This window comes from Talpa occidentalis, unplaced genomic scaffold (genome assembly GCF_014898055.3).
Source record: "Talpa occidentalis isolate TD23 unplaced genomic scaffold, MPIMG_talOcc4v2.1 talOcc4.14, whole genome shotgun sequence".
NCBI lineage: Eukaryota > Metazoa > Chordata > Mammalia > Eulipotyphla > Talpidae > Talpa > Talpa occidentalis.
The window spans coordinates 26927233-26937367 of NW_023601433.1; the positions used below are offsets into that span (position 1 = coordinate 26927233).

General features: G+C 47.5%; 1 gene segment (V, D, J or C); it reads left to right on the plus strand.

Moving 5' to 3' along the window:
* Nucleotides 1–673: 673 nt before the first annotated feature.
* LOC119244051 (immunoglobulin lambda variable 2-14-like) lies at nucleotides 674–9681 on the plus strand. The segment is given in 3 exon segments: nucleotides 674–719; nucleotides 828–1160; nucleotides 9554–9681. Coding segments are annotated over 3 exon segments (507 nt in total).
* Nucleotides 9682–10135: the final 454 nt, after the last annotated feature.

A 10135-nucleotide genomic window follows, 5' to 3' on the forward strand; every position in this document is an offset into this window, starting at 1 on the left:
ATCCAGAACTGCATGAAGTCCCAGGAACTCTTTACCTCTGAGCTTTTCCTAGGAAGAAGCAGACTCAGATGTCCCAAATCTGCTGAGTTATTTTGAGCTCAGACCATGGAATGCAACAAGAAAAGGGTGAAACTAATTGCTGCTTGGCTATAACTTCAAATGCAGGTCTCTCTCCCTAGAACCTTCTATGATTCCCTTTACAAGGGACTCAAATAACTGCTCCCTGCATGAGCTAATGCTTTTAGCTGCATTCAGAGGAGAAAAGGTGTTGCATGCTATTTACATTCCACATGAACCAAACCTTATAATTGTACCATTTATTTGAAATTTGAATCAGATTTAATCCCTGGGAATAAAAAAAAGAAAGAGCGAATTAAACAATAGTCTTAGAAATTTTAAAGAGAGAGGGACAGAGAGTATCACAAAGGTTTTGTGATGTCATGTCCAGGCTTGGGGAGGTTGGTTTATCTTGCCTGTGGAGCAAAATGGAAGAAAAGGCAAGAAAATTCAAATGATCTCATCTGTGACCTGGCCCTTGAATCTAAGAAGCAGGAAGCAGATTTGCATAGAGACCCTCTTCCTCCTCTTAGGCAGGGCTGGGGATAAGAGACATCTGGGGGAGCCAGGCCCAGGTTGGGGCATCAGAAGACAGAGACCTTGGCTTGTCTCCAGCATGGCCTGGACTGTGCTCCTCCTCACCCTCCTCACTCAGGCCACAGGTGAGACCTCCAGGGAAGGGACACTGAACACATCACGGCTGACCCTTATCTGCTCAGCTCACCTGGGCTCAGACCGAACTCACTAGTGTATGTTTTTCCTCTTTTCAGGTTCCTGGGCCCAGTCTGCTCTGACTCAGCCTTCCTCAGTGTCTGGGGCTCTGGGACAGTCAGTCACCATCTCCTGTGCTGGGACCAGCAACGACATTGGGGGTTATAACGATGTGTCCTGGTACCAGCAGCTCCCTGGCAAGACACCCAAGCTCCTGATTTATAGAGTAAGTTCCCGGCCCTCAGGGATCCCTGATCGCTTCTCTGGCTCCAAGTCAGGCAACACGGCCACCTTGACCATCTCTGGTCTCAAGCCTGAGGATGAGGCTGAGTATTACTGTGGCTCATACCGGAGTGGTGGTACTTATCACAGTGGTGCAAGTTCATGGGGAAGTGAGACAAGAACCTGCCCTGTCCTCACGGCCTCCCTGTTTCACAGAAGTTGCTTCCCCAACCCGTGCAGATGGGTCTTCATGCACGTGGCCTTGGCAATTCAGTTCTCTCTTAGCTCCTCTCTTCTCCTTAGTAAAATCCACAATGATGCTGTCTTATTTTCAGGGTGCAATGATTTTTTATTTCTCTACATTAATGACTGATCTAGAATGTACTGCACTTTCCATTCCTTCAGTGACGGGAGAATCATGGCATAGAGCTCAGGCTGTTCTCCTACGTGGAGCCGGTTCTCTGCTGCTGGGGATGCTGGAACATGTCCCTTGTCCCAGCCACGTGTCAGTGTGGTGCTGCTGCCGGTATTTTCTGCCGACAGGATGTGAGTGTTTGTGGAGAAAGAATATCATTTTCTGCAACCCTGTTCCAGTAACCACACATGACTGTTCTAGAATGTCTGGGAATCTGTCCAAGTCTCTTAATTTTTCAAAGAGCTTGGAGAGGTACAAAACCTCTCATGTGTCTCTGCCCTGAAAAGGTTCCAGTTTTTCTTAAAGGTGACTAGTATGGTTCTTAAAAGTGAGCAGTGGGAAGGAAACTGTAGCTAGAGCATGAGTGAGTCGGATCCTCCACAGTCTTTGTTCCTGTTGACTGTGGAGCCTTCATCTTGGCACAGGGAGGTGCAGGTCCAGCATTGGCAGCGAGATTAACATATGACACTTCAGGGTGGAACATCTGTGGAGTTGAGATTGGACTTCCTTTTTTTAATTTTTAAAATATTTTTATTAATTTATGCATACAAGAACTGGGGTGTAGGCCATAGTTGCGTGTGGGGAGTAAGAGGGTTCACCAGAGAAAGTATGCGGAGCAGAACAGGTGGATCTACTGAAATACACTGCTGAGAGGAGCAGCAGGTGAGAAAGCAGAGGTCTGCTGTGCCTTGTGTGTTAGCTCCCTGACTGGGGATTGAACTAGTGCTGGAGTGGCTGGCAATAGCAAGATAGCACTGGGACTTTAACCCCTGTACCACCAGGGAGGCCCAGGATTGGACTTCTTCAGGCCAAAGGCAGCTGACACTTACCATGTTTCATTCTTACTAAAAATTTGTGTTTTTCTCTATTTCCCATTCATTGCTATATTACATATAACACAGGAATACACACAGTATAACTTGTGTGGAGTTAATATGCAAAAACATGATTATATTTTCATTCAGTTTCACCCACAGTGTCCAGAGTGAGTCTACTCCTACTACTGAGATTTGTGATTTGGGGACTGAAGAGTGTAAAGAAATGTGATGAATATTCAGGGAACAACGTTCTTCAGCTGACATTTTGGTAACAAATATTAAGGCATAAAAGAGAAAGAGGGTCTTGAAAATGTCCCCAAGCATAACAATTACTTGCAGTCAGCACAACAAATGTTCCATTTGACAGACAGACTTGAAACGAGGGACCTGAGGACTGGAGCTAGGACAGCACCGCCTCACTCCAGCCCCTCCCTCCACATCCTCCAAACCTGGAGTTCACCTCCTGCTCCCCATTGGGTCATTTAAATCCAACTCCCTCTTATTTTGCAGCATATGTTCTTTTACCATTTAAGGAAATAGTCCTCTTTGGTCTCCTCTTCATAACTTTATTTATTTTTTTTTTTGATGGAACATTGCAACTTCATTTTATTTCCCACCCATTGTCTCTTCATTACTGACTTGAGAAACCCTCAGGGCCACACACTCAGGAAGAAACACCTCCTGGGTCAGGTAGAATGATCGTGAAGTGCTGTATTGAAACACCAGTATGGCAGGACACATTTCAGTCAGGAAAAGATAAAGGGAAAAGGAATCGAGAGAAACAGCATTCTGTATTGAACAGGAAGGAGAAAAGTGATGAAAGGAGAAAGGACAAAACTGATTTCAACTCCACTCAACTGTCTTCCCTGCTGATTGTGTTACAGAACCTGGGCCACTGGGGCATGCAAAAGCCTGAGTTGGGGGAGATTACTGGTTTGTTAATGGACCAGATTCAGTTTAGGAGCTGCTTCTCTCAGCAGCCCCCTATTATCATTCAGAAATAGGGTCACAATTCTTTTGTACCCCAACAGTTCTTTCTTTATGAAACAATCAATGAACCAGGTCTCAGTCTCAGGTCACAGTGTCAGCCCACTGCACACACATGGGGCATAGAGGCTTTTGAGAAGAACGAGGGAGAGGTAAAGAGAAACAAGAAGTAATCACCCTTGGGTTTCAGCATCAGAAAATGAGTGATTGGAGCTCCTCGGACAGCCTTGAACCCTGTGTTTTCTACACTCTTCAGAGCATGAAATTGTCCCAGATCCTCAGTTAGGAGCTGCCATGAGTCTGTGGTGGAAGAAAAGGGACACCCCCATGGTGTCTGGCACTGCCACAGACTCAGTCTGTCCTGACTCAGAAAGTACAGCTCAGAGGGCCAGCACTTCAGTTGAGCTCTACCATCCTTAGATGAAGGACTAGGGTGTAGGAAAAAGCCATTCTGGGATAATAGAGTGAGTACATCCCTCTGAGATGGGGTAGTTGAGAAGAGGGTTTGGGGAATTCAGGCCCATGTCCTGGGTTATATCCATCATGATCTGTGCTCCTCTCTCCACTCCCTCTTCTCTCAGGGGACAAGTGAGGCCCCCAGGAAGTGACCCTAAGGACATGAGTGCTGACAATTTCTCTTCTACCCCAGGCTCAACTTTTCCCACCACTGAGGATCCCTGAGTGTGTTTCCCTCTTTCCAGTTTCCCAGGCCCAGACTCTCTTTTTGGAGCCTCTCGCAATGTCCAGACTCTGGGACACTCATTGACCATCTCCCTTGTTGGAAGTGACATCGGGTATCACACCTGTGGTGTACAGTGTCTGGGCTGAGCCCAGTCTCCTTATCTCTGCTGTCAGGACTCTGCCCCCAGGATCCCTGATCACTTCTCTGGTAATGATCATCCCTGACTCTCAGTGGCTCCAACTGAGGAAGAGGCTGATCATCACTGTCCCTCATTTAGGAGGCCTGGCACCTTCCACAGGATGCAAGCTCATGGGGAGGTGAGACCAGAACGTGCCCCTGCTCATAGGCTCCCTCCTTGTTGTGAAGGTGCTTCAGCAGCCTGTGCAGAGGGGACATCACACAAGGGTCTTGAGAACATGGTTCCCACAGCAGCTCCATTTTCCTCCCCAGTGTTCAAAGCAAACATCCTCTGGTCTATTGTTTCACAATAAAAGCAGCTTTTTCTTCTTCTCTGGGTCCAAGTCCCAGAATATGCAGCTTCTCCCAATAACTAAACTAGAAGAGACAGGGAGACACATGTTGGGGCCAGTTTTCCCAGTTTTCAAGTATATCCTCACTTTACATGCTCTGGTCTCTTATGCCTGTGCAGCCCAGCCTGGACTCAGTTGTCCAGCACAACATCTCCTTCTTTACTTAGGTCTGCGCTGCTGAGTGAGTGCGGCATCTGTTGGTGCTTACTCTTCTGCACATTGCTGCTGAGAGAAGAGGAGCTGAGGAAGGGGAATATGTTGCTGAGACCTGAGGATTAACTACATGGACCTTTTCTTTTAATATCCCTCTAGGTGACCCCATATCCAGAGAAACTGAACAGGGGGAGGTTTAGTTGCATCTGCGGTGTGTGGAATCTTCCCTCTCCATGCTGGATTCCTTTCCCACTTGGAAGGGCTGTTTCCCAAAAGGATCCTTTTTCCTCCAAGGGATGAGATATCTGGTGGGCATGCCCCCTTCTTCAGGAATCCCCAACATTTTTTTTGCTCATCCTGAGCCAATCCCACTTCTTGCTGGAGCGTCTGTTACAATTCATCATAATGAAGCGTTCATATATAGACGTGTAGTTTGACCAAGAACAGTCAAACATCTGAATGAAGGTAGGTTTCAGCACCAGAGGCACCGGGCCATGACTAACTCTGTCCATTCCACCAGAACTTTCCCACTTTTACTTCTGAACGTGACATGTTCTGGCCAGGACCCAGCCCCAGCACCTCAGGAGGAAGAGTCACTGTGATGTGAGCAAGAGTGTGCCTGCAGCACCTGGACTCACCAGGATTGTTCTGGGTCTGTGCCAGTGTCCTGCTTGAGACTAGCGTTTGTACTGGTGGACTCAGTAAAGTCAACTGCGTGGACAACTTCCAGCCTGGGAGCGTTTGATTGGACAAGGTAGGGGAAGGAGCAATTTATTGTTTCTCCTAGTCTCACTGCTGGGGCTTGGTTATTTCACCTCATTCTCTTCCCAATGCTGAAATTCACATCACATGTGTGCTGGTTCTCAGGCACTTGGACTGGAAGTGAATGAAAACACCTCTGTCCAGGCTCCCTAGCTTGCAGATGGATTTCCTACATCAGGAAACAAGGATCTGATGGGAGGCAATTCCCGATGAGAAGTCATTCTCCTCCTAACCTACCCTTCATTATTTTTTCTAATCTTTTGTAGCCAACCTTCTTAATTTCCCAGTCACACTGACGTCCCCCAGCTGGTCGGTGTCACACATCAGTGGCTCATCAGTAGCCAGGTCACAGCACATGGGGACAGGCTGTTGCTCCTGGACACAGAATACCTTCTGGGCCCTCCCCCTTGTGTATGTGAGGCTGGCAGAGGCTGCCCCTGTCTGTAGTGGGTGTGTCTCCATGGAGACTAGCCAGGTGGCCAAAGGGCTTCTGTCTGGTTGTCCTTGCACATCTTACACAATGCTCCTTGACTGTGTGGCCATCAGTGGGACATTTACAAAGTGTCTACGTGTGTCACATGAGACAGATGTCACATTGTCTGCTCTGGGTGAGGCATCCACACAAGATTTCTAATCCTACCTCCTGGTCCCACAGTGTCAGCACAAGGGTGTGGGATGTGATTTTCTGATGGTGCTGTCAGTTCTGTGCCCTCAGGAGTCCCAGTTCGAGTCCCAGACTCAGGTATGCAGCAGGGATCCTCGACCAGCTATGGACTTGCCTGAGGTCAAGCTGATGAGCACTGTTGGTCCTGGCACAGCCAGAGCTTTTACCTGCAGTGCTCTACGTTCACAGGACATAGATCCGCAACCTAAGATTTGCTCTCAGCACTGGCCTATGCACCTGCTTGAGTCACTGTGGTTTCTACTGTCCTTTCTGCTCCTGGCTAAGACGGAGTCTCATATCACGTAATGTCATCCTAGGAACCCATCCTGTCACCTGCGCCATTTAATGTCACCTAATCAATGGGGAATGGTTTGCTCACCTTTTCCATATTGTTGGTTAGAAAAAAAATTACACCTTCTTTTCAAATTCGAGGTGTAAGTGTTTTCTAGGGTGAACTTGGGGTGGGTCTTAAAAATTATATCAAAAGCAGATTTTCAATCCATGGTCGAAACCACTTGTGAAAAAGCTCTGCAAATGTTGCCGAGGGAACAGCATGAAACAGAATTGAGTCCTACCTTTCAGTGTCCACCTTCTCGTACCACTTGGTTTGTTGATGCTCATCTGAACCAGCATAACATTATGTGATATTATCTAACTGGTGTGGTTTTGCCAAACTCACCCTCCCCATTTCTCCCTGTCCTGACATCACATCCCACACCCTCATGCTCTTCTGTGTGTTTGAGAAGCTTCACTCCAATGGCGTGTTTGCTCATCCATCGAAGGTGCTCTGGGAGGGCTGTTTTCTTCAGACATTTTAGCCAAAGCAACATATTGTAACTGACTGAATGATGACACTGATGTGTAGCCTGGTTTGGGGACTGCAATGTCCGCAGCTAACATAGAGATACCTGGCTTGTAGCAGGTTCTAAGAGCTTCTTTCTCCTTAGTCAACAATTGGGGAAAGCTGTCAAGTCCATTGTCTCTACTCAGTGCCTTCTCTGCATATATGTAAGCACCCCAGGCTCATCTCAGGCCAAAGCAGAGAGTGGAACAGATTGTGTGTGCCCACCCTAAGGGGAGATTGAGAGGTCCCATCCCTGTCTTCTGTCCCTGGGAATGGAGGGATTAGCTTTTTTCTGCTAGGTTGGGATCTCCTCTTCGCCTTATCATTGAGATGCAGGGAGGGTAACTCCTCTGTCTTCTTGGCATCAGGAATCTTTTTCCAGGAAGGGATACATGGGGGAAGATCAGACTCTGTTCCCCTCCTCTGCTCTAAGGTGGGGTGAGTGGAGTCAGGGGTGTGGTAGAGAACACGAAGGATGGAGTGAAGATCGAGATAGAGAGAGAGAGAGAGAGAGAGAGAGACAGACAGACAGACAGAGAGAAAGAGAGAGAGACAGAGAGTGAAGGAACACAAATACAACATTAACTCTGGGGTGGGAGAAGACTCAGGGAGAAATTATTTGAAAAATTATTTTGATTTTAATGTACTCTCCTCAGAAACTGAATCAGGGTTGTCCTGCTGTGTCACCCAATCTGTTATAGGACAGGGAGAGGGGCACTGCAGAACACCCAAATCTGCCTGCTCTAAATATGTCCTGCCATCCGCCACATTAAAAAACATATAAAACCTTTGTTGAAAAGAAACTGCAATGTAATTAGTGTGCTATACAGAAAAGACAAAGACTATAGTTCCCAAATCAATCACCCGAAGTTATCCTACCCCTCGTGGAAAAAGTCTAGCCAAACAGCAGGCGCTGTATTCTTTTTTTTTTTAAGATTTAAAATTTTTATTTATACACGCACTGGGTACAGTCAGAAGCGTGAGAGGGTGAGAGAATTCACCAGAGCCAGAGCGGGGAACAGAACAGGCAGACTGACAAAAAATGCACTGCTGAGGCGAGCAGCAGGCGGCAGGAGAGGTCTGCAAGCACCATGTGGGACCCTGGCCTGGCAGCGGGGGATCGAACCGGCATTGTAGAGGCTGCGGGCAGCTTCGCAACCCAGTGTTCAACCGCTGTGCCCCCGGGGAGGCCTAGTAGTTTGATTTTTTAAATATGATTGTTTATATCATAGCTTTCATTTGTTTACTGGTTTTCTGGAATACTGCGTCCTTTCTATAGATATCTCCTGTGTGCTTATTTCAAAATGGGCTAACTTCAGAAGTCATGTAATTGTTTCTCTTTTCCACTTTTTGTTTAGTTGTTTGTTTCAAAAGCTGAAGGAAAAGGGAGAACTACTTGGAGGGCACTAGGAGGCAGATTTCTCTTACAAATGTGAGGGAAGAGCAGGAGCTGAGAGAGGACAGGGCAGGGATGTCCTGCTAAAGCTCTGCTGCATCCACAGGACTTGGGCTGCACCCTCAGTGGTCACCAGGGGACAGCAAGGGACTGGGTTTTGGGGACCTTCATTGCTGTGGTTGATCCTGAAGTGGATGAAGTCCCATGAATGTTTACCTCTGAGATTTTCCTAGGACGAAGCAGGACTCAGATATCCTAAAACAGCAGTGTTATTTCAAACTCAGACCATGGAACAAAAGGAAAAACAGGAAACTGTTTCTGGTTTGCTGTCCTTTATTTTATTTTTTTTTTAAGATTTATTTGTTTGTTTGTTTATTTATTTATTTAAGCAAGCACTGGGTACAGTCAGAAGTGGGAGGGTGAGAGAATTCACCAGAGACAGAGCGGGGAGCAGAGCAGGCAGAAGGACCAAAGTACACTGCTGAGGGGAGCAGCGGGCGGCAGGAGAGGTCTGCGCGCCATGTGGGACCCTCCTCCTGTGGCCATGGAGCAGCTGGGGATCGAACCGGCACTTCAAAGGCTGCGGGCATCTTCGCAACCCAGCGCTCAACTGCTGCGCCATGGGGGAGGCCATTTGCTGTCCCTTTAAATGCAGGTTTCATTTTCCAGTGACATTTCTGATTCCCTTTATAATAGCCACTCCCTGCATGTTCTAGGTTTATAGCTGCATTCAGAGAAGAAATGACGTTGCATGCTCTCTACATCCCAGATGGAACCTGAACCATAAATTGGTACTTTTCATTTGAAAAATAAATCAGTTTTAAACCCACACAGTAAAAAAAAGAGCGAAATAAAGAATAGTCTTACAAATTTTAAAGAGAGAAGGAGACAAATATGTGAAAGTTTCTGTGATTTCATGTCCAGGTTTGGGGAGGTTGGTTTATTTTAACTGTGGAAGTGGTGACATGGAAGAAAATGCAAGAAAGTTGAAATGAACACATCTGTGACCTAGGACTTGAATCTAGCACTAAGGAAGCAGATTTGCATAGAGGCCCCTCCCTCGTCTTAGGCACGGGGAGGGGATAAGAGACATCTGGGGGAGCCAGCCCCAGGTTGGGGCATCAGAAGGCAGAGACCTTGGCTTGTCTCCAGCATGGCCTGGACTGTGCTCCTCCTCACCCTCCTCACTCAGGCCACAGGTGAGGCCTTCAGGGAAGGGACACTGAACACATCACAGCTGACCCTTTATCTCCTGCTCAGGCTCACCTGGGCCCAGATTGAATTCACCTGCGTGTGTTTTTCCTCTTTTCAGGTTCCTGGGCCCAGTCTGCTCTGACTCAGCCTTCCTCAGTGTCTGGGACTCTGGGACAGTCAGTCACCATCTCCTGTGCTGGGACCAGCAATGACATTGGGGGTTATAATCATGTGTCCTGGTACTAGCAGCTCCATGGCAAGACACCCAAGGTCCTCATTTATGATATCAGTTCCCAGCCCTCAGGGATTCCTGATCGCTTCTCTGGCTCCAGGTCAGGCAACACGGCCACCTTGACCATCTCTGGTCTCAAGCCTGAGGATGAGGCTGAGTATTATTGTGGCTCATACAGTAGTAGTTTTTATTATCACAGTGGTGCAAATTCATGGGGAAGTGAGACAAGAACCTGCCCTGTGCTCACAGCCTCCACATTGCACAGTAGATGCTTCCCCCACCCTGTGCAGATGGGGCATCACCCATGTGTGTCACCTCATGGGGCATCAATCTTGGGAGCTGGAGGGGACAGAGGGACAATAACTCAAAGTCTAACTAGTGAGACAGAGAGAGAGAAAGGCCCAGGGGACTACATGTCTGGAGATACTGTGCCAATATCCTGGCCAGTCACTCATTTATTTGGTATCA